Genomic DNA, 24,796 nt, shown 5'->3' with positions numbered 1-24,796 from the left:
AACAGTAGTATTTATTTTGCCAACCATTACATCATATTGTAGATGACATTTCACTATCATCCCTCACACCCCCAAGACTTGCAAAACTCCCATGTGTAAGACTATTGGTTCCTGGGTTTGGGATAGAAAGTCTGTCAATGTCCCTGGGATTAATCTTAGCCCTTCTGTTTTTGTTTTTGTTTTTTCCCTCTCATGCTATATTGTACTGCTTAGTGTGGGGGTATACCAGCTAATCCACATTGCTTATTGAAAACATGGAGATGGATGATTTACCCCTCTTTACAAAGGCTGGTTTTGGCTATGTGACTAGTGAGTATAAAAGACTCGTGAGTAATCTTGGGCCTTGATTTCCGTGAAACTGAGATACTTCACATATATGTTGGTGGCTTGTGATTTGGAGACAAATGGTGTTCTGTGACTGAAAAAGGTCCCTGGAATCTGTACCTGCATGTTGCAGAACACCTTGTAGCTTTTGTCTTTATTGGAGTCTCATGTTAGTAGAAGTCTGGAGTCGTGTTGAGTACATTCAACCACCTTAAACTGGGTACTGCTATAGTTGCAATTTCCCCATTTTAATGTAAACCAATGTGCTTGAAAAGGAAACCTGCTTTTGTAAAATTAAAACCAAGCTCATTGTATCTTAGGGTTTAATCCCCACTTAAGAAAAATAATTTATGAGACTTTCCAGCTACATTCTAGAGAGGGATTCATAAAAACACCTCTGAAGTTTCACTTATGCTTTTTGAAAGGGAAGCATACCTTGTACAGTAACTGTGAACAATCAACTGAGATAACTCACTACCTTCGGATCAGCCAATACCTTGTACAGTATAAGGGAAATAGAAGCCTACTTCATTTGACTATAGGAACAAGTTACATTGTCCAATCAAGCAGTACCAGGACCAAAGCTAGTATTTAATTTCTGTCTTCTGATATCAAGGATGATCTCTCAAACTAGAATTCCAAAGGGTATAAAACTCATTATCTTCAAACCCTAACTATCTGATTGGTTTAGAAGAAATAAAATTCTTTATTACAGATACTTCTACTGCATTTCATCTAACCCAAGATACCTTTGATTGTGTGATGTACCATTATTTTCTGTACTAAGTTCTCCATTTAAATCTGTCAAGTCATCAACTGTATGCTGCATTCTAACTTCATTGTTAATTATGTGTGTGGGGGGGGAATTTTACCATGGAATCGATGAAAAAACATTTTAGTCAAGGAACATTCAAAATCTTCCAGGCCCATTTACGAATACCAGGAAATGGGTGGCAGGGGAGGAAATATTCAGTATTTTATTAAGATTTCTTACTAAAATAATGAACCATGTAGTTCAATTACAACTTATGTAGCACTGTAATGATATAAAGATTCAATGCAGATTATTCTTTTTTTAAGATTTTATTTATTTATTTATTTATTTGACAGAGAGAGACAGTGAGAGAGGGAACAAAAGCAGGCGGAGTGGAAGAGGGAGAAGCAGGCTTCCCGCTGAGCAGGGAGCCCAATGAGGGGCTCAATCCCAGGACCCCGGGATCATGACCCGAGCCAAAGGCAGACGCTTAACGACTGAGCCACCCAGGCACCCCTCAATGCAGATTATTCTATTGGCAAGTTTTGTGTACATTGAGGTATGTGTACTAGGGAGTCACAATTGCTATGCTAACACATGCAATTCCCAATTATGAACAATCATTTTAATAAAAATAGATGTAAAACACATATTCTCACATAGTTCTGATATATTTGCTTTGTTTTCTGACAAGTGTATTTATTTACATACTTAAAATGTTCCATAATGCTACTTATTATGTCACAATTACAGGAAATGACATCCCTCATAAAATGATACCCATAAAAGATGATACCTCAGATTCATTCAAGTATAGAATTTTTTCATCAGTGTCAATTCTCTGATACCAGTGTAGCTGGATTTCATGCCAACAATATCCGCACAATCAATACAGACACACACAGATGTTCCCTCCTATTCGTTCTCTCTGGCTACATTCAATTGACATGTATGGAGGAAGGTATTTCCTCCTGTGTGGCATTCTACCCAGTACCATCCTCTTATAAGCAATGATGTGTGAGTCTGGGGAAAAAAAATGTGTCCACATCTGTAGTCTTAAGGTTTCACTCCTATGTAAACTCTAGTGTAATCAGCTATTCACTTTCAATGACAACTTCTGAATATTTACTTCATTCATGATTTCTCTCCTCTATGAGTTTTCTGATGTAAAATGAGGCTGAATTTGTGGGAGAAAGTTTTCCAACACTCACTGCATCCATAAGGTTTCTCTCCTGTGTGAGTTCTTTGATGTATAATAAGATGTGACTTCTGGACGAAAGATTTCTGACATTCACTGCATTCATGGGGTTTCTCTCCTGTATGTGTCTTCTGATGCAAAACGAGGCTAAATTTGATAGGAAAAGTTTTCCCACATTCACTGCATCCATAGGGTTTCTCTCCTGTATGGATTCTCTGATGAATAATAAGGCTAAACTTGTGAGAGAAAGTTTTCCCACACTGGAGGCATTCATAAGGTTTCTCTCCCGAGTGAATTCTCTGATGAATAAGGAGATAGGACTTCCGGCTGAAGGCTTTGTGGCATTCACTGCATTCATAAGGTTTCTCTCCGGTGTGAGACCTCTGATGAATAGTGAGGTGTGACTTTTGGGTGAAAGCTTTCTGACACTGATTGCATTCATAAGGTTTCTCACCCGTATGTGTTCTTTGGTGAAGGATGAGACTAAACTTGATGGAGAAGGTTTTTCCACATTCACTGCACCCATAGGGTTTCTCTCCTGTATGAGTTCTCCAGTGAGTATTGAGGAGTGACTTTACACTAAAGCCTTTTCCACATTCGCTGCAATGATAGGGTTTCTCTCCTGTGTGGGTTCTCTGATGTCTAATGAGCTCAGATCTCTGGATGAAGGCTTTTCCACATTCACTGCATCCATAAGGTTTTTCCCCTGTATGAGTTTTTTGATGTAAAATGAGGCTAAACTTAAGGGGGAATGTTTTCCCACATTTATCACAGCCATAGGGTTTCTCTCCCGTGTGAGATCTCTGATGAATAATGAGCTGTGACTTGTTGCTGAAGCTTTTCTCACACTCACCACATCTGTAGGGCTTCTCTCCTGTATGAGTTCTTTGATGTGAAGTGAGTTGTGACTTATCGCCGAAGCTTTTCTGACATATATGACATTCAAACCGTTTCTCTCCTGTGTGAGCTCTCTGGTGTTTATTAAGGCATGACTTATCAGTAAAAGCTTTCCCACATTTATTGCACCCATAAGGTTTCACTCCTGTATGGGTTCTCTGGTGTAAAATGAGACGGGATTTCCGGCTGAAGGCTTTCTCACACCTACTGCAACCACAGGGTTTCTCTCCGGTGTGTGTTTGCTGATGCTTAATGAGGTCTGACTTCTGGGGAAAGGCTCTCCCGCAGTCACTGCAGTTATGCTGTTTCTCTCCTGTTTGAGTTTTCCAATGTTTTATAAGCTGTGACTTATGGCTGGAAGCCTTTAAATGTTCATTATATTCATTGTATTTTTCTCCAGTATGAATTTTCTCACGTTTAGTATAAAGAAGTAATTCATCATATCCATTAAATTCAACTTTGTTTCTTGCATAGCTTTTATTCTGAATAATGTACTCTACATTAGGTTTCAAATGTTTCCCAAGTATGTCAAATGTATGGGATCTTTGTGCTAAAGGGACATCAAAGTTTAGGCTTAGAGATAATATTTTTCTAAATGCATTATTTTTGTGGTGACTCTCCATAGTTTCAAGGTTGCCTTGATTTTCTTGGTGCCCGTCTGTATGACAATCAACTTGCCAGGTGTCTTCTAGAAAGGAGACCAATGAGCCACAATGACCATGAAATAGAAAGAATGGAATTCCATAGCAAAGGCCAACCAGAGAAGAAGAAATGAGACTGGGTATACAGTGGAAGTCTGAGACATTTGTAAGTGGAAGGAGGGAAAAAAAATGGAATAAACTACAAAATGTGGAGACAAGGGACAATTTATGAATGCTGAGTATATTAGAAAAGAAGGCTATAACCATGCATTAAGGGGATGGAGATGAGAAGGCACGTAAACTGAGGATGCCAGGGAGAAAGATTAGGAGAACAAGTTCCAAGATGAACTAGAGTGGGATCTGATCCAAATACATAAGAGGAGGAAATGTATTCTTTTATTTTTATTTTTTTGAAAACTTTTTTTTTTTTTAAGTAGGCTCCATGCTCAACATGGGGCTTGAACTCACAACCCTGAACACACTCTACCAAATGAGCCAGCCAGGCACCCCCAGAAATGTATTCTTTTAAAAACCAAGCAAAAGAATCCTAATATGGAGAGATTAAAAAGTGCAGTCAAGGGGCACCTGGGTGGCTCAGTCGGTTAAGCATCCAACTCTTGATCTCAACTCAGGTCTTGATCTCAGGGTCGTGAATTCAAGCCCTGTGTTGGGTTCCACCCTGGGCATGGACCCTACTTAAAAAAAAAAAAAGTGGAGTCAGTATTGATGTATGTGGGAACTTATGTCCCCCGTGCTGTCACATTCGGAGCTTAAAAACTTCAAGATTTCTCCAAACAATAGGTGCCTCCCTGTTTCTGACCAAATAGGAATTTACTTCCACTTATGCCACAGGGTTGGTTTTTCACTCACCTGGATGAATCTGACTCTGGATTTCTTCCTCTGTTATCCATGGTGTTCCATGTTCCAACTGGTAGAATGCATCTGCTTTGGTAACTTGATACCCTACTCAAGGAAAGTTATAGCGGATCCATGGACACAAATACTTTGGCTACAAGGCCTCTGAAAAATGGGGAAGGTTATATTGAAAGGCCTGAACAACTTGGATCTTAGCCAAATAAAGGCCTTTTACTTTGGGAGTGAAAGAAAAGCACTCTGTTAGAGGCCAGAAGGTACTAAAATCTATGATGTATGAGACTCAAGTTCAAACAAGTAAGGTACTTGTAAGGCTCCACACATTTCATCACTGAGAAAGGAAAGGAAATTGATTGCCTACATTACCCTGGGAAAGCTCTGCTTACCCACTGATACTAGGTTGCTGTAATTTTCCATCATCACATCTTGATACAGGTTCTTCTGAACGGGGTCCAGTAGCTGCCACTCCTCCCACGTGAAAACCACAGCCACATCCTTGAATGACAGTGACCCCTGAAATAGAACATTCCTATTCATTTCTAAAGGGATTATCGTTGGTCAATACTACGAAGATAAGTATAATATAATACTTTTTCTTACGGTAAGTCATTTGACTGCTTTCTGTATAACTAGCGTTGCATTATACTTTGTAGGAAAAACTAATTTTTTATTTAGAATATCCTGTCTTTGTGCTTCCAATCATTCATTGATGTATATGTTTACTCTTTCACAAAAGAGAAATAGGACATCCTGAAATCCTTTAATCTAGGAACCATCTACAATCTATGTGAAAGCTCCTATAGTCAGACACTGCACTAGATACTCCTTTTTATATAAGACTCTCTCCTACCCTGAAGGAGCATACTAGCTTGCAGAGAGAGGAATGTAAGTGCACGAGAGTACAATACATTTACATAGGGCAAGAAAGAAATATATACCATGTGGGCACCAATGGGGAGGAGAAAAATTACAAAGGTTGAACTTCAGAGAGGGGAGGAGAGAGGTGAATGGAATTCAAGAAAGAAGTAACATGAATGACAGCACAATGAAAAACCATGAGCATTTAAAACACTGCAAATACATTTCTTCCTAAGTTGTGAAATCAAATGACTGAATTTAGAGCAGGTAGAGCACACTATAAGCCCTCAAAAAATTTTTCACTTATTATTTTTGTTACTTAAATGTTGATAGGTATAGACTTCCAAGGTACTGGGTTAAGTGCATTTAGTAAGTTACAGAAAAGTACATAAACTGTAACCTAAATTATGACAATGGATATTAGGTTCTGTGTGGTAAAGGGTTGACTCAGCAGGCCTGGGTTGCCCAAGCCCTGCACACTCCAAGGAAAGGCCGGTCTTCAGGAGAACCAGCCCTTGACTTGGTCCTGGGAGATAAGCTCTGAACCACTGTAATATCCAGCACGCTACAGGTGCTTTCACATTCCTGAGGCCTAGACTATGCTCTATCAGTTTGAATTTTGAGGGGCTGGAGACTGAGTAGCTGAGGTCAGTCATGTATGCTGAATGCCTGTGTTGACTGACTTCCAATAAATCCTAGATACCTAGGGGCACGTGAACTTCCCTGGATGGCAACACTTCCCACCTGTTGTTACATATCATTGCTGGAAGAATTAAATGCTATTCAAGCCACTCCACTGGCGAGGACAACTGGAAGCTGGTGCCTAGTCTCTCCTGGACTCTACTCTGTGTCTTTTGCCTCTATTGATTTTAGCCTATATCTTTTCACTATAATAATTCATAACCATAAGAGCTTTTTTTGAGTCCTTTTGAGTTCTTTTAGAGAATCATTGAACCTGAGGGTGGGCCAAGGACCCCCAACTCAAATATATACAAATTCATAGTTACATATGTAAATGCTGACAGGGGAAGTCAAAACACCTATGTTTTTTATATAGTTTATCTTGCGGATGGTGAAAAAGGATTAATGGGGAACTTAAGTGTTTAGCTCTAGAAACTTCTGTACTATTTGAAACTTTGACACTGAGAATATTTTAAGCTTTACTAATTAATTGGATTTTTAACATTTTTTATTTTTATTTTTTAATTTTTTTTGGAATATTTTTAAAATAGAAGAAATGGATCATGAACTGAGATTATGAAGGACACATTTTAAAACTTTGCTAATAGATATAACTTGGAAATGTTTGCTAATTAATATAAATTGGGGTTCCTCAACCTCAACCCTACTGACATTCTGGGCTGAATAACTTTTTGCGGTGGAGGCCTGTACTGTGTGTTGTAGGGTGTTTAGCAGCATCCCTGGCCTCTATTTACTAGATCCTATTAGCAGTTATGATAATAAAAAATGTCTCTGGAGATTGTCTAATGTCCCTTGGGCAGATAAAATCATCCCAAATTGAGAACCATTGATTTAAAGAAAAAACTAAATTTTGAGGGCTGTTTGTGGAAGACCAAATAATGGTCTTAGAATCCATCCATTTTTCTTGATAATCTGGATGTTATCCCTGGATAAAGTCAGACCTCCAGGAGCCTATGGACTTGAGCTACACCGTTTTGAAACCCTGAAGCACTCTGATCTTTGAGTTTGGCTTTGATATAACACCACTGGCTTTTCTGAGGATGGCTGAGAAATAACCACAGGGAACATACCACTTTATTGGTGGTTTGCTATAGAGGGAACTGAGCACTAAACAATCTCACTAATGACCTATCAAAGACATTTCTTCCTACTTACGTGACAGGAACGATCTACTTTTCTAGAGGAGCTTTCTCCTTAAGGCAAATCGCCAACGATTTTTTATTGCTGGCCATGTGGGAGATTGTATTTCCCAAGGATCACCACAATAGTATGTCCCATTCCAAACCTTCTGCAATGTGACTTTGTCACTCTCCCATCAAGAGGTAGAGCCTGTTCCCCTCCCCTTGAATCTAGTTTGTCTTAGGGACTTCCTTGTAACAAAGACAATGCAGCAGAAGTGATGATGCATAACTTCTGAAGCTAAAGCAGAAAAGGCCATGCAGTTTCAGTCCGGTTCTCTTAGAATCTAGCATCATGCTGTGAGAAGCCCAAGCCACAAAGGGAGGCCATGCATAAATACTCCAGTCAAGAGCCTCAGCTGTCTAGTTTTTGAGTCATGTCATCCTGGAAAACAGATATAGGAATGAAAAAGCCTTCAGATGATTCCAGTCCCCAACCTTTGATTCTTCCCAGCTGAGGTTTCAGACATCACGGTGTGGAGACAAACTGTGCAATAAAGGATTAACACAGCAATCTGGCTTGTCCACACCCTGCACATGCCAAAGAAAGGTTTGGTGCTTACCTGTTCATACATAGGAAGCAACCTCTAAGTCCTAGAAATATCTTTACCTGAGAGCCTTGGGCTACACCAGATAATTCATACCATCAATGTTGTTTATGGTGGAAGATTTGGGTACCACGGCAGCTTAACTTCTGAAAGGGCTGGACACTAAAGTCAGCCATTCGTGTAGTCAGCGTTGCCTATGTGTCCAACCCAAATAAAAACCCTGGAAATGAAGGCTTGAGTGAGCTTCCCTGATTAGCAGTATTCAAAATGTGCTGTTACAAGTCATTGCTGGGAAAATCTAACACTGTCTACATGACTCCACTCAGAACAAGTGGAAGCTTCTGCCTGGTGTCTCCTGGTTCAGGCCTTTTGTACCTTTTTGCTTTTGCTGTAATAAACTATAATTGTGAGCATAACAATGTTTCTGAGTACTCTGAGTTCTAGCAAATCACTGAACCTGAGAGTGGTCTTGGGAACCTACAAACATGTAAGACACCACCATGGGCCCTGTCTTACTTCCTGACCCACTGAATCCATGAGAATGGATTAAAAATAAATGCATACCACCAGGTTTCAGGGTGACTTGATATGCAGCAATGGATAAGTGGGACGGGGAATACTAAAGACAAGTTTGTAGCTCGGTTTTATAAACTGTTTAGAACTTTCTGGGTTATAATCTATGTTCTAACTTAAAATAACTTGTATAATGGGGCACCTGGGTGGCTGAGTCAGTTGGGCGTCTGCCTTTGGCTTGGGTCATGGTCCTGGGGTCCTGGGATTGAGCCCCACGTCAGGCTCCCTGCTCAGTGGAGAGCCTGCTTCTCCCTCTCCTCCCCGCTTATGCTCTCTCTCGCTATCTCTGTCTCTCTCAAATAAATAAATAAAATCTTTAAAGAATAATAATAATAATTTGTATAAACATACGATTTACATATTCTCGTAGCAACCTGGCTGTGAAGTTGATCCTTTGTTTAACTTTTTCCCAAATTCTGACATTTATCTCTTCATGCTGTATCTGGTATAGAGTAGTCCTCATAAATATGAATAAACATATTCTTTTAATACATGTATTATTAAGCCTCCTCAAATCCACGGGAAGGCCTAATGGAAAATAAATATATAAATAAACTCACTTGGGACTTGGACATTTTCTGGAGCCCTTATATACCATCAGAAAGTCTAATATCTGCTCTGTTGTTGATTCTGGGCTCTATTCTGAAGCTCTAGTTCAAGGTCTCTGGTCAAGGATGCAGTGTTGATCTTCGTATCTTCACTTCCTTCCCTCATAGGAACTATTTTATCCCAGGAAGCCAGGACCTGGGGATTACAGAAATTGTAAGTGTGAGTCTAACAGATTTTTCTGAGTTGTTTGAGTCCTTATTCGTATGTGTATATGTATTTTAGATATACACAAATATATATATCTAAAATATATGTTTTCTTTAGGTGGTAGGTTAATATGATAGTCTAAAGAAAGAAAGTGGGGCGCCTGGGTGGCTCAGTTGTTAAGTGTCTGCCTTCGGCTCAGGTCATGATCCCAGGGTCCTGGGATCAAGACCCGCATCAGGCTCCCTGCTCCACTGGAAGCCTGCTTCTCCCTCTCCCACTCCCCCTGCTTGTGTTCCCTTTCTCGCTGTGTCTCTCTCTGTCAAATAAATAAAATCTTTAAAAAAAAAAAAGAAAGTAAGTAATATGTATTACCTGATGACTTATTTTTCAATAAACATAATTATTTTATAATAAAGAAATACAAACAAACCTGTCATCATTAAATTATGTAATTTTACCAAAACTACTCAAAACTAAAGCTGCTCTTAGAGAAAGACCATTACTAAGAAATAGGGGGGGAAAAGTCCAGTGAGAAATTTTTAAAAACCTAAAAAATCCAGAGAAACAGGTATAAATACTGGTATACTGCTGCTAACCTGTCTTGGGTATCTACTGTGTGATCTTTAACTGTATGAGTAGTTAGCACAGTTTATTTTTTGTTTTGTTTTGTTTAACAAATGGAAAAGAGTCTCAGAGAGGTTGAGAAACTTGCTCAAGTTCACATAGTAAAGTGACAGAATATGGATAAAAACCTTAGGTCTGCCCAAATTCAAAATCCATATTCTTTCCTCTGAGTTAAACTTACCTGCAGGTGTTCTAACTGCTTACCTGGAAAACCTACAAGAATCAATTAGTAATTACATTAGAAATAAGAGTTCAGTAAAGAAAGGAAAGAGAAGATTAAAAAAAAAAAAAAAAGGCTGCTTTTATATGTACCAGAAAATAAAAAATGAAATAACCATTGGTGGGGACCCTCAAAGATAAGAAACGAAGCTGCCCCAAGCACTAAACTCCCCAGAAGCCACCCCATTCACTGACCACCCCCAAAGATCACTCAATCACTGACCCTCCCCCCAAGTACATCCCAAACACCGACTTAAGCAAAGGACATCAAAAGCACTAAACTAGGGGCACCTGGGTGGCTCAGTCGGGTTAAGTGTCTGCCTTCGGCTGGAGTCATGATCCCTGGGTCCTGGGATCGAGCCCCAAGTTGGGCTCTCCGCTCAGCCGAGGAACCTGCTTCTACCTCTCCGTGTGTGTGTGATCTCTCTCACTTTTGCTCTCAAATAAATAATAAAATCTTAAAAAAAAAAAAAAGCACTAAACTATCTACCAAAGATGTCTCAATCACTGAACCCCCACCCTCCCAACACCATGCATATTCCCACCATGGACACTGGCATTAGTAAACCCTCCAAGGACGTCCTGATGAGTGACATGCTCCAAGGATTCTTCAATCACTGACCTTTTTCCAAGGATGGTCCAATTGCTGACATGCCCCTCAAGGCCGTCCTAAGTACTAATCTTCCCCATGATTCCTTTTCAGGCACTCACACACCCTCAAAGACACCCCCATTCCTGACTTCCTTCATGAACACCCCAAACACTGACCTCCCATCATTCGTCCTCAATCAGTGACCTTACCTGAAAGACGCCCCAATCACTGACCTATCCCAAGCGCATCCAAATCACTGACCCACTGTCTAGGTAACGCCAATCACTGATTCGCCTCCAAGATCGCCCCAGTCACTGACCTCCCCTACAAAGCAATACCCCAAGCTCTAACACCTTTCTCCAGGCCACTCCAATCCCGGACCATCCCCAGGCCTGCACCACTTCCTACTACCCCGCTCCCTCAAATCATAGAATGCATCTCCCACCCCACAACGGCTTGTTTCTCTCACGGACAACCCAAGCCTCCCCTACCATTAACTCCAAATCTCCACAAACCTCGCTCAACCTTATTCCGCTCCCAGAACGCGAAACTGAGACCCCTTAATAGAGCCTTCGCGCACCAGCTGGGTGGGTGGAAAGAGCCACGGCCCATCACTTCGGCTTCAGACGCGACTGTTCCACCTCACAAAGTCAAGTTTAACGTCTGTGGCATCCGAGTCTACAGGCTGCCAAACCACCACCCCGGGGGCGTCCTTCCACTGACGAAGACTCCGTTCAGCTTTCGGTCTTTCAGACAAAGACACTGTGAGAGAGTATGGCGGCGCCCTGTTGGCCAATTTATGTGGGAGCCGCCATATTGGAAGACCGGTCGTACAACTCATTTTTCGGCCCGAGAGAATAGTACTAGTCCGCCTTACGTCAGTTGTGAGCGCCACAAAGGGCAATGCGCATGCTCCCGTCTCTATGGCTGCCGAAGGCGCACCAAGCCCAGCGGCCGTCGCCTCCGCTTTGCGGGCTGGTGCGTGCCAAGCAGCAAAACTTTACAGCGGCGCGGCCATCTTGAAATAGGTGCACTTGTCCGTACAGGAAAGGGGAGTGTCCTTTAAGGAGTGGAAACCATTGGAGCAACCTTAGGAAATGCTTATAGAGAACGGCGTAGGGTTTCGAGAAGCCAGAGTAGTACGACAAAGGCAGTAGGCCTCACTGTGGGCACAGAGTAAACTAATTCAGTTTAGGGAAAAGATCTCTTCTTGCCAGGACTGGTGGTGGTGGTTAGGTGACATCTCCAGGGTGAAAGGTGAGAGGGCTCGTGGGTAAGTAGAGCTAGTAGTGAGGGAGGGGCTGTGCTCATCACCAAGGTGGAGGGTGGAGAAATGTGGGGGATAGAAGACTAGAAATTGTTGGTAGAAATTTCTTAAAAGGTTTTTATCTCAGCTCAGATGTTTTCACATATAATTTCTAGTGAAGTAATTATTAAAATTGGAATTGAGTCAAAGAGAATGAACAGTATTTGTTGGGTAGATAATAATAGATTGTTGTCCCAAACCGGTTCTGTTGATGAATACATTTTACTGGCTGCTATCCTTCTTCAAAAACTGGATCCCAGGAAGAGGGTAGCTGGGTGGCGCAGTCGGTTAATCATCTCCTTTTCAGCTCAGGTCACTGAGCCCCCCGGGGCGAAGGCTCCCAGCTCTGCGGGAAACCTGCTTTCCCTCTCCCTCTGCCCACCCAACCCCCGCTTGTACTCCCGTGCTTGCTCTCTCTCTCGAATAAATAAATAAAATCTTTTTTAAAAAAGAACTTGATACTAAAATAAATAGCTAATTTATATTAAGTGTATACACATTTTTTGAACAAGGAACTAGTTCAGGTGTAGTAATTACATTATCTTACTTAGCACTCTGAAAGCTGATGTGGAAATGTCATTTGGAGCGAACAGCCAATTCTTGAAACATCTTCAGTGTAAATAAGTGGTTTTATTAAAGCATGGGGACAGGACCTGTGGGCAGAAAGAGCTGCACCGGGATTGTGAGGAGCAATTAATTATATACACTCAATTTGGAAGAGGGTTAGGGATAGCATAAGTCTTTAAGGCATTTTGGAAGCAAGGTTTCCAGGACTTTGAGGGGGCTAGCTATTGTTAGGAAAAGGTCATTTATTACTGTCTAATAAAACCTTAGTCATGATGATGTGGGAAACAAAGGCAGAAGAAAAATTATTAAATTTCCTTACTATTTGCAGCCCTTTGGCAAGCCCTTGAGGTGGGCAGTTACATTCCTGCCTGGATGTTGACACTTTACTAAGGGCAAGAGGCAATCTTAGCCCGACCTCCAGGATCCTGTAAGTCTACTTTAACATAAAAAAATTCCTTTGGAAACTTCCTTTATCTCTATCCTCCCCCCCACCCCATGATACATGGTGGCAATCATCCCTGAAGTATATGACCCACTGATAGACATTTGAAGAGTCTCACCGAGTAAGAGACAGGTGGGGGTAGGTAGGAAGAGATAGGTAGGGGGCTAGGTGATCAGGCTCACAGGAATCCCAGAACTGCTGAGGTGTAATGAAACCAGATATAAGGGAACAAACCAGACCACCCTGCCCTGGGCGTCAGAGGTGGGGTCTTTTTATGATAGTCACATAGTGACCAACAAAGAATAACCAGACCCCAAAGAAGAAATAAGCCATTAAAGATGTTATCATCAATCCCACTTAAACCAAGACATTACAAGAATGATAAGGCCACAAGCTCCCTGGTTAGTTCTAAATAAAAGATTGTTGGTGGAGACCCACATTGGCAACCCTGTCAGAACCCCCTTACTCCTGAGAGCTTTTCCTGTATCCTTGCTTAATAAAACTCTTATCACTTTACTTACACTCCTTTATCCGTGAGATTCATTCTTCAACCCTTTGAGACAAGAACTTCACTCTCCCGCTTCAATGACCCTTCAGATGTACATCAGTGGGCCATATGCTTGGTGGATGATTGCTAGCATATATCTTGGTGGGTGGAGATAAAGGAAGTTTCCAAAGGAATTTTTATAAGTTAAAGGAGACTTATAAGATCCTGGAAGTTGGGATAATGTTAAGCTAGGACTGCCTTTTGCCCTTAGCAAAATATTAACATTGAGGCAGTTGAGTTCCTAGAGGAAGGTCACTCTGCCTCTCTCAAAGACTTGTCAATGGATGTAAGATTTAAGGAAATTTAATTTTTTTCTTTTGCGTTTGTTCCCCACATCAAAAGCTATTGATGGTGAAACTAAATATTACCCTCACTTCACACATGGGGGGAAAAAAAGGCCAAGTCTATCAGAATGCCTATTTCCTCAATATCTCATCAATCTTTTAATCTTTGCCCATCTTAAGGATGAATAAAAATCTTATTTCAGGGGCACCTGGGTGGCACGGTTGGGCATCCAACTCTTGGTTTCATTCAGGTTGTGATCTCAGGGTTGGGAGATTGAGCCCTGTGTCAGGTCCCACGCTCATGTGGATTCTGCTTGAGACACTCTCTCCCTCTCCCTCTGACCCTGCCCCCTCTCAAATAAATAAATCTTTTGGGTTTTTTAAAAAGATTTTATTTATTTATTTGACAGAGAGAGAGCGAGAGCGCACAAGCATGGGGAGCGGCAGGCAGAGGTAGAGGTAGAAGCAGGCTCAATCCTGCGGGGCTCAATCCCAGGACCCTGGGATCATGACCCAAGCTGAAGGCAGATGCTCAATGGACTAAGCCACCCAGGCGCCCCTGAAATAAATAAATCTTTAAAAAAAATCTTATTTCAGTTTTTCTTTAATTTTATAAGCTGCTTGTTTACTTTGTGTGTATTTATAACTATTATTCTACCCCCATTCTCCTATATTGACACACACCCTAGTTTGGGGCTATTATGAATAAAGGTGCTATGAATTTTCTTGTGTAAGTCTTCCTAAGGACATATCATTGTTTTTGAGTAAATATCTAGGAGTGGAATTGCTGCCTCATGTGGTTCTCAGTTTTAATTAATTTATTTAAGTAATCTCTACACCCAACATGGGGATTGAACACACAACCTAGAGATCAGGAGTCGCATGCTCTTCTGACTGAGCCAGTCAGGCGCCCCATGATTCTGTTTTATTTTGCAATTCTCTTTAAGCTTGAGTTAGTTTTGAAAGGATTTTTATTCTTTTAAAGATTTTGATAGTTTAAGTAATATGGATATACTAACAGTGGATTTTTAATTTGGGGGCTTTATCCATAGATTTATCATAAAGGAAACTTCAGGGGGGCGCCTGAGTGGCTCAGTCGTTAAGCGTCTGCCTTCGGCTCAGGTCATGATCCCAGGGTCCTGGGATCGAGCCCCGCATCGGGCTCCCTGCTCAGCAGGGAGCCTGCCTCTCCCTCTCCCACTCCCCCTGCTTGTGTTCCCTCTCTCACTGTTTCTCTCTCTCTGTCAAATAAATAAATAATAATAATAAATAATAATAATAAAGGAAACTTCAGAATAACTCTTCCTGCAAATACAGTTCTCTGCACATAGGGATTTACTTTTCCTCATTCTTCCAGGAGTTATATGTTAATCTTGGTTGGATTAGATTTGGTGTTTACATTATGATGACTATGTAAGTACTATTTATAGCTCAGCCATGTAGTGTACTAGGATTATTTTTCCTTTCTTGTACAACTTTTAAATTCTCCCTGGAGTTGTTTTATTTCTTCCTTCCAGAAATTCTGGCCCTTGGTTCTCAGAAAGCCCCGCCCTTGGCACGGGCTCCACGTGGGAGCCAGCTCTCACGTGTGAATAACTTGCCACCTGGACATTGGCTTGGGACCGCTCTCCTCACCTTTCTGGGCCGTAACTGTGTCTCCCCACAGGGAGGGCTTGGTTTCTCCCAGTCGCTGTTTGTTCACTTCCATGGATGGCATCATCACTCTCCCTGTACCGTGAGTGCTTCTCCAGATACTTTTTTGTCCTCAAAAATCTTCCTCTCAGCCTCCATATCCAGTCAGAAGCGTTCCCAGGGTATTTGTCCTTTGGCCTTTATGTTTGCTCTTTTTAGTCCGTTGAAAGATTTTTTATTTTTGTACGGATACTTTTTTTTTTTTTTTAAGATTTTATTTATTTGACAGGGGCACCTGGGTGGCTCAGTCTTTAAGCGTCTGCCTTCAGCTCAGGTCATGATCCCAGGGTCCTGGGATCGAGCCCCGCATGGGGCTCCCCGCTCGGCGGGAAGCCTGCTTCTCCCTCTCCCACTCCCCCTGCTTGTGTTCCTGCTCTCGCTCTCTCTCTCTGTCAAATAAATAAATTAAAAAAAAAAAAGATTTTATTTATTTGACAGAAAGGGACACAGCGAGAGAGGGGACACAAGCAGGGGCAGAGGGAGAACCAGACTCCCCACTAAGCAGGGAGCCCGAGGTGGGCTCGATCCCAGGACCCTGGAATCACGACCTGAGCGGAAGGTAGACGCTTACGACCGAGCCACCCAGGCGCCGGGATACCTAACTTCTAAGATGGCTTCGCCTTGTGTGTTTTCCAAATCCTTCTTCGTGCAAAGTGGATTACTTCTCTCGCCAACCCGCTGAGGTGGACTACCCTACCCCACGTTTGACTTGTGTAAGTTCGAGCTTCTGAAAATCAGTGCAGTTTGCAGCGCAGGATTTAAGGTGAGAGAAAGGGGATTATTTTCGGTAGGTTTTCACTGTACGGAGCCTCACCTGGCTCTTCCGACCAAAACGGCCACTTCGCCTTCCGTACGTCGATTACTGAAGGATGGCCGCCGCGGGACCGGTAGCCAGATGGGCGCAGACATATTGACTCCAGGAAAAGCCGGAAGTCCAGACGGCCACGCTCCGCAGAAACGCCTCTGGTCCTCCTCGGCCGCCGTCGCGGAGGCCGGGCATGGGCGCGGCAGCAGTATTCGCGGAAATGCTGCTTGTAGGCGGTCGCGGTGGGGTCGCTAGGAAATCAGGTCTGTGTATGGTTCGGCTTGTGGAGCGGGATGAGAGGACCAAGCTGTCTGTGGGTTCCCTGGCGGGTGCAGGAGTGGGGTCCGTTGGGGAGAGGAAGCAAGTGGGAGCCCGTGACGGGGTGTCTGTGGGTGCGGTGGCTTTGGAGTCGGTCCTGAGGGATTGTGGGGGTCAGTGACTACAGGTGTGTGGAGATCAGCGTTTCCGAGTCCGTGGTCAGGGTTTGGTTTGTCTGTAGCGCCCAGTGATTGAAGACTAGGGAGCGGGTGGTTTTTATCAGTGAAAGTGTTGTCCACCTCGGATTCGGGTTTTACCCTGCGGCTCCGTGACGAGCTGGGGCGCACGGCCAGCGAACCCTGGTGTTTCGGGCTTATTTCGGGGGTGGGGGAGGTCCAGGTGTGTCGGCTCTGGAGAGGTTTGTGACGGCTGAAGCAGATTGCTGGGTGGGTTGGGGTTCCACGGTTTCTTTCCCTCCAATCCAAGCCCCTGGTTTGCCTTTGGCTTTACACCTCTCGTCTCGACCCCATAGTTATGAGAGCTTGGTTGGAGATGGAGGATTAAAGACAACCAAAGTGGTTTCTACTAAAGATGAGGATTTTGCCCTTTCTGCAGGTTCTCTGTGTGTAAGCATACGCACACGCACTTGGAAAAGTTTCTTTTCGGTGCCGTTGTAACACAAGTAAACTAACATTGCTGTTACCCCAATTCTGTTCCCCAATGTTAGTATCTGTTAACTTTTTTTTATTTATTTCCTCTTCAGTCTTTATTTTTCTATGTTTCACAGTTCCAATAACGTGCTGAAACACTGGCATAATTTGCCTCAATATTTAGTTTCATGTCATAAATACTATATAATAAACATAAGTTTTTTCTTAAAAAAAAATTTTTTTTAAACTAATGTAACAGTATATACCGTCAGGAGGCAAATCTGTGCCATTGTGACCGGAATCACTTAATCTCTGCATTCATTTAGGTAGAATTTAAAGATGTTTATGTTTAAGTAATCTCTACACCCAAGGTGGGGCTCAAACTCATAACCCTGAGATCAAGAGTTCCATGCTCCATCGACTAAGCCAGCCAGGTGCCCCTACATAGAATTTAAATACTTAAATATTCAGTTATCACTTTTGAAAGTAGATTATGATTCTCCATTTACCCGTGCATGTGGTTTCCTGTTCCTCCTGCCCACCTTGATCTTTAATTTTTTGCCATTGTGAAGTGTTTAACTTTTTGTTCTCTTTCAATTTACTATCTCTTAGAAGAGCAATTACATTAAAAATACTTTTTATTTCTGCTTACTTCACTGAATTTTTAGTATTATGAACTTCCCATTCCCTCTGATTTTTATTAGAAAGTTCATAGTTTTTTTTGTTTTGTTTTGTTTTTAAGATTTTATTTGACAGAGAGACACAGTGAGAGAGGGAACACAAGCAGGGAGAGGGGGAGAGGGAGAAGCAGGCTTCCCGCTGAGCAGGGAGCCCGATGCGGGGGCTCAATCCCAGGACCCTGGGATCATGACCTGAGCCGAAGGCAGACGCTTAACGACTGAGCCACCCAGGCGCCCCTAGAACGTTCCTAGTTTAAAGAATTTTACATTTGAACACCTCTTACGCCTACCACCTAGATTTTGTCATCATGATTTTGTTTCTTTTATCCCATATCTCTCCATATATCACTTCTCAATCATTAATCTACATTTTTTAACATGTATTTCAAAGTAAGTAGCAGACATTTATATATTTTTCCCTAAATGTTTCAGCAAGCATATAATTAGAGTTCTACCTGTAGCAACTACTAATCTTTCTGTCTCTATAGATTTGCCTGTCCTGGACATTTCGTGTAAATGATGCAAATGCAGTCATATGCTATGTGCACTTTTGTGATTGGTTTCTTTCACTTAATGTAAGAGGCTTATCCATGTGGTAACATGTATGTGTACTTCATTCCTTTTTTATACCTGAATGATATCCCGTTGTGTGGATATAACACATTTTGTTTATCCTTTCATCAGCTGAAGAATATTTGGGTTGTTTCCACATTTTGGCTGTTATAAATAATGCTCCTGGGGCACCTGGGTGGCTCAGTCGGTTAAGCATCAGCCTTCGGCTCAGGTCATGATCCAGGGGTCCTGGGATCAAGCCTCCTGTAGGGCTCTCTGCTCGGTGGGGAGTTGGCTTCTCCCTCTCCCTCTGCCTGTCTGCCTGCTTGTGCTCTCTCTCTCTGTCAAATAAACAAATAAAATATTTTAAAAATAAATAAATAAATAAATCTCCTTAAACATTTGTGTACAAACTTAAAAGAAAATTCCGTTGTAATTAACATAGTGTTAATTAATTTGTACAATATAGTAATTCAACAATTCCATATATTACTCAGTGCTCATCAAGATAAGTGTACTCTTAATCCCCTTCATCTGTTTCACCAGTTCCCCTGTTGGTAGCCATCATTTTGTTCTCAATAGTTAAGAGTCTGTTTTTTGGTTTGTTTCTCTCTCTTTTAAGTTTATTTATTTATTTAAGTAATTTCTGCACCCAACATGGGGCTTGAACTCATGACCCAAATATCAAAAGAGTTGCAAGTTTTTTCGACTGAGTCAGCCAGGTGCCCCAGTTTGTCTCTTTTTTTTTGTTCATTGTTTTGTTTCTTAAATTCCATATATGAATGAAATCATATGGTATTTGTCTTTCTCTGACTGGCTTATTTCACTTAGCATTATACTGTGTGGATCCATCCATATTGTTGCAAACGACAAGATTTCATTCTTTTTTATGGCTGAATAATATTCCATTTTATATATATAATATACATGTTATATATATAATATATACCATAAAATGGCAACATATACCAATAATATTCCATTATATATTATATATATTATGTATATAATACATACATATTATATATAGTTATAATAAATATATGTGTTGTTGTATATATATACATGCACACACACATATATATACGCACCACATTTTCTTTATCCATTCATCTGTTAATGGACATTTAGTTTGCTTCCATAATCTGGCTATTGTAAATAATGCTGCAGTAAACCTAGGGGTGCATATATCCTTTGAATTAGTGTTTTCATATTCTTTGGGTAAGTACCCAGTAGTGCAGTTACTGGGTCATAAGGTTGTTCTATTTTTAGTCTTTTAAGGAATGTCCATAATGTCTTCCATGGTGGCTATACCAGTTTGCATTCCCACCAGCAATGTATTAGGGTTCCTATTTTTTGACATCCTCGCCAATACTTGTTTCTTGTGTTTTTGATTTTTATCATCCTGACAGGTGTCAACGTGATATCTCATTGCGTTTTGTGTGTACAAACTTTTGTGTGGACATGCTTTTACTTCTGGATATAAACCTGGTGTGAAATTGCTGGGTCACATGGTAAATATGTTTAACTGTTGGAGGAACTACCAGACTATTTTCCAAAGTGGCTGTGCCATTTAACATTTCCATTAGCAGTTATGAGGCTTCCATTTCTTCCACATACTCACCAACACTTGTTATTTCCTTTTCCTTTTTTGTAAGAAAAACAGGTTTTATAAATTCCCCAGTATGCCCTGGGGCTTTTGAATGGCTTAAGTTCCCTAAGAAACTCTTTTCCCAGCTTTTTCTCCCGGCCTTTCCCAGCTTTATCTCCTGGCCTTTCAACTGTGCCTCAACTATAATCTTTTGTCCCAGGCAAAAGGTTGTTTGTCCACCTTATATTGTTTTGTGTGTCTTTTTAAGATTTTATTTATTTATTTATTTATTTAGAGAGTACACATGTGAGGGGGGAGAGGCAGAGCGAGAGGGAGAGAGAATCTCAAGCAAATTGCATGCTGAATGCAGAGCCTGACTTGGGGCTTGATCCCACGACCCTGAGATCATGACCTGAGCCGAAATCAAGTCAGTTGCTTAACGAACTAAGCCACCCAGGCGCCCCCACCTTACATTGTTTTTGAGAGCCACCCATTGCTTTTCCATCTTGTGTGAGGTCCAAATTAGAGGGATGAGCGCACTGCATTAGTCCTTCAGGTAGGCCTCACACAGGTTGGAACAGTTAAACACAATTCTTTGCAAATACAGTCTTCTCTACTCACTCCAGGACCAGGAACCAGAGTCCCCCACTGGGAATGCTGGCTCCCATCTCTAGGACTACTACCAAACTGGGGAGGGAGTGAAGCAGGGGCAAATAAAAATGGCACAGAGCTTTCCTACCATTTTTAAGTTGCCTCTTTCTTGATTGAGCAATCACTCTGCTGCTATAAACCTGTGACTGTTTTTCAGAGTTATGATAAAGGTTTTGTTTTGTTCTTTATTCTGACAGTTCTTACTTGTTTCAATGTTTCTGTGGAGGTACAGGCCTTGGAACTTCCCACTCTGCCATTTTCATTCAGTGGGATTTTCCTCCATGATGTACATGATTATGATTAATTTTGTTTTGTCATTTTGGTCATTAGTACTTTTTTAAAGAAATAAACTGACTGTAAATGCAACGTAAGTGATGGCCTCTAATCCACCCCCTCCCTCCCCAAACATAATGGCTTTCTTGAACTTGTTCTATATAATGCATGTTTTTATACTTTCACTCAATGTGTATATAGCCAGAAAGAATAGTCTTGTTCTATATGCTTTAACTTTTTTCTCTTGATTTGCCTTTGTTACCTTTCACATGATGATTAGTGAAAATGGTTTGTTAGGTAATTCTTTGCTGAGCATGTTTGTCTTTAAACTGAGGTGTGTACAAAAACTTGTACATGAGCACACTTGGTCTTAAAGGAATAGATGTCCAAATCCTCACCTTTTACATGTTCTCCTTCTAAAAACTGTGTGAGAAGCCACTCTGCTGTGGGGCGTCATGCTGTGCTGGTTCTCCTCTCCTTTCACAGACTCCACTTCCATTTCATAGAAGAAAATGCTCACATACTCACAATCTGGTGTTTCATTGCTCCAGAGTGCAGTAGCCTCGGATTTCAAATAAAGGGACAGATGGCCTTGAAATCCGGTGAGGGGCAGTAGCAGGGATAACATCCTGGTCCAGAGGAAATGTGTACTCAAAGTAAATTTACTTTTCAGCCCACAGGTCCTACTCTAGGAGCAAGATCCAACAAGTAAAGCAAGGAGGTCTCAGGACCAGTGTGTGGTCATTGTGGGGACACCATTGAGCAGAGACCAAGATTTCAGGAATTCAGGGGAATTCAAGAAGAAACTAAACACACAAGTCCCCTTTACTGGGTGTTTCCAGTCACAGAAGAAAATGATTAAGGACCAGGTGACTTAGTTTTATTCTTTTACTTCATTCTGTGATTGATCTGGAGGACTTTAAAACTCAATTGAATTAAATGGAAAAGTATAAATTGGTAAAGTAGGACTTGTGCAGAAATAGATTTAGATTCCAACTTCAGTATCAAGGCAGATAGGATCAGGAATGTATCGTTCCTAGGATCCACACTAAATGACTCATGTCAGAACATCACAGGTGACTGGAGCATCCTGCAGGCTGCGTTAGCTGTCAGCGTATGTCTGATAGCTCCGGCGGCCATCACAATTGGAGAATCAGGATATGCAATCACGGAGGAGAAAGCAGCCTGGTTCCACAAGGATGTCACTCTATAGTTCATGGCACTTGGGTGTCAGGACTTTTGTTTAATGGTGCTTCCTAGACATGATATGGTAGACAGTGTCTTGTGCTCAGCTTCAGCTTTCTCCTCAGTGCAAAAGAAGGTTTCTCGAAGAGCTCTTTGAGAATAGACCAAGAGAACTCAGTGGGCACAGTTCTTCCTGGCATCATAACGGTGACCCATGGACCCAGCCTTGTAGCTGTCAGGGCTAATCTAGAAATAAAACCTTGGTGACCTAAGAAAATGGAAGGGTTGAAGGTTGAAAATGACTTTCAAAGGTCCTGTATGAACAAGTGGCTAAATTGGGTGTTGGAGTTCAGATATGGCAGTAGGGGGTTGAAGGTGCTGTTGTCTGTCAAGGTTGTTGGGATCCAGAGGGTTTGCTTTTGAACTTCCTCTTATGTAAGATAGTACATGCTTCTTGCTCATGTTCAAAGCCAATTCCTACTGCCTCCTCTTTTATTACCTTTTAAAATTTAATCCTGTAAAAGTCCCTGAATATATTTTAAAGATAAAAAAAATTCCAATGATTACGAAGTCCTATAGCAAAAGTAAGGTTCTTTTTCATGTATGTAGAGCTAATGCTTCAAATACATATATTGGAAATGTTTTTAGTTTAGCAGGAGAATTTAGTAGCTACTTATTACAGAAACTAGTGATTTGTTGAATGCTACTGCATGATCACAGAGTATTTTGTTATATATAGGATTGAATGTGGATGTATTTTTGCTTCTATAACAATGTAGTTAAAAAAAAAAATCAAGACACCTGGGGCGCCTGGAGCTCAGTCGGTTATGGCCGACTCTTGATTTTGGCTCAGGTCATGATCTCGGGGTCCTGGGATTGAGCCCTTTGTAGGGCTCTGCATTCAGCAGGGAGTCTGCTCGAGATTCTCTCCCTCTCCCTCTGCCCCCCGCTTGCTTGCTCTCTCTCCCTCTAAAATAAATAGATTAATCTTTAACAAAAAATCAAAACACCTATGTGGTGAACATGAGCACAGCAACTTCCTTTATATCCCTTCCATTTCAATAACTAGAGGAACACTCACATGACACAGGACCGTGTCGTTACAGGAATCGCTGACACTGGAGGACGTGGCCGTGGACTTCACCTGGGAGGAGTGGCAGCTCCTCGCCCCCAGCCAGAAGGACCTGTACCGGGACGTGATGTTGGAGAATTATAGGAACCTGGTGTCAGTGGGTGAGGACAGCTCCCCTGTGTCACTCAGAGGGACCCATCAGTGGCCTTTCCTCTCGCAGCTTCCGAGATCTCTGGTGTGTGTGCGCCTCTCAGAAGTGTAGGTTCTCAGTCCCCTCTCTGGCCCCAGATTCGAGGGTATAATGGGCCCGTCCTGAGAGAAGATCTTTAGCTTTGCCAATCTGCAAATTGCGTGGCTCCTAAAATATAATATTGCTCTGTGTTGGCAGACCCCAGCCCAGTTCACAGAGCCTACCTCTTCTGTCATTTCCCACGCACAGGGTACATGGCCAGCAAGCCAGATGCACTCTCCAGATTGGAACAAGGGGAACTGTGGACGACAGAACATGAGATCCCCAGTCGAATCCGTCCAGGTGAGAGAAAACCTGCAAGGATGGTGGCAAGGAATTCGTATTTAGTCACTCAGACCTGTCACAGCTGCAGGGGTGTCTGAGGACATGTGAACAGAGCTCCAGGAATCTCCCCGAGAAGGGCTCTTTTTCTTTGAGGTGCTTAGAGCACTTAAACAGGGATTGAACCCAAGAAGTGATGTTTCATATAGGTCTCCATTAATTTTCTCTCTAGATTTCTTTTTAGAATTCCCAAATCTTGGGGCGCCTGGGTGGCTCAGTCGTTAAGCGTCTGCCTTCGGCTCAGGTCGTGATCCCAGGGTCCTGGGATCGAGCCCCACATCGGGCTCCGTGCTCAGTGGGAAGCCTGCTTCTCCCTCTCCCACTCCCCCTGCTTGTGTTCCCTCTCTCGCTGTCTCTCTCTGTCAAATAAATAAATAAAATATTTTTTAAAATCTCAAATCTTACCACCCTTCTCCCAGCATTGTGTCACCCCCTGTTCCTTCTGCTTCTCTTGTTACAAAAGTCTGCCTTCCTCACCTCTCTCCAAAGAGGAATGTTTGCTTTGAGCACCGTCTGCTGACTGCTGCACTTTCCTGCCCCTTTGGATAATGTCAGCTTCCCTTCTTAACATTCACCTCCATTTTTGATTAGGAGTTAGAATTTCAACAATGTGAATTTGGGGGGCGACATAAACATTCAGTCCACAGTACCTGCTGTTCTTTATGTCTTACATCCTGGCTGTGTAGGAAGACCTCTTGTGTCTTCTTTACTCTGACACCACTACCACACACAGTGCTTCTGACACCACGTGTTGGCAGTTTTCCTCACACCAAGCAGTTCTTTGTGACACGAGGCAGGTGTCCTACGATTTACCTCAATTCTGACATTATCTACCTGGAGGTAGATAGAGGTAGAAAGAGAAAGGCTCTTTCCCTTTCTTTCTTTCTCTTTCTTTCTTTCTTTCTTTCTTTCTTTCTTTCTTTCTTTCTTTCT

General features: G+C 42.0%; 2 protein-coding genes and 1 long non-coding RNA gene across 3 annotated transcripts in view; 2 read left to right on the top strand and 1 right to left on the bottom strand.

Annotated features, from left to right (window-relative positions):
• LOC116622221 overlaps positions 1-5,173 on the top strand; it is a 34,755-nt gene extending 29,582 nt beyond the window's left edge. The window contains exon 3 of the long non-coding RNA XR_004297543.1: positions 5,123-5,173. This is a non-coding gene — a long non-coding RNA (uncharacterized LOC116622221). The remainder of the gene's footprint in view (positions 1-5,122) is intronic.
• Positions 1,558-11,516, bottom strand: LOC116622202 (zinc finger protein 84-like). Its single transcript, XM_032388469.1, is given in 6 exon segments — positions 1,558-2,221; positions 2,224-3,861; positions 4,685-4,777; positions 5,074-5,200; positions 9,107-9,290; positions 11,253-11,516. Coding segments are annotated over 5 exon segments (1,926 nt in total). The 5' UTR covers positions 9,122-9,290; positions 11,253-11,516; the 3' UTR covers positions 1,558-2,168.
• A 5,023-nt stretch (positions 11,517-16,539) lies between these two features.
• LOC116622220 (zinc finger protein 615-like) overlaps positions 16,540-24,796 on the top strand; it is a 67,959-nt gene continuing 59,702 nt past the window's right edge. The window contains 4 exon segments of the mRNA XM_032388482.1: positions 16,540-16,643; positions 21,709-21,904; positions 23,327-23,527; positions 23,732-23,824. Coding sequence (XP_032244373.1) covers positions 21,890-21,904; positions 23,327-23,527; positions 23,732-23,824 — 309 coding nt within the window. The 5' untranslated portion in view covers positions 16,540-16,643; positions 21,709-21,889.

This window comes from Phoca vitulina, unplaced genomic scaffold (genome assembly GCF_004348235.1).
Source record: "Phoca vitulina isolate PV1807 unplaced genomic scaffold, GSC_HSeal_1.0 scaffold52, whole genome shotgun sequence".
Taxonomy (NCBI): Eukaryota; Metazoa; Chordata; class Mammalia; order Carnivora; family Phocidae; genus Phoca; species Phoca vitulina.
This window is presented reverse-complemented; position numbering and strand designations above follow the sequence as displayed.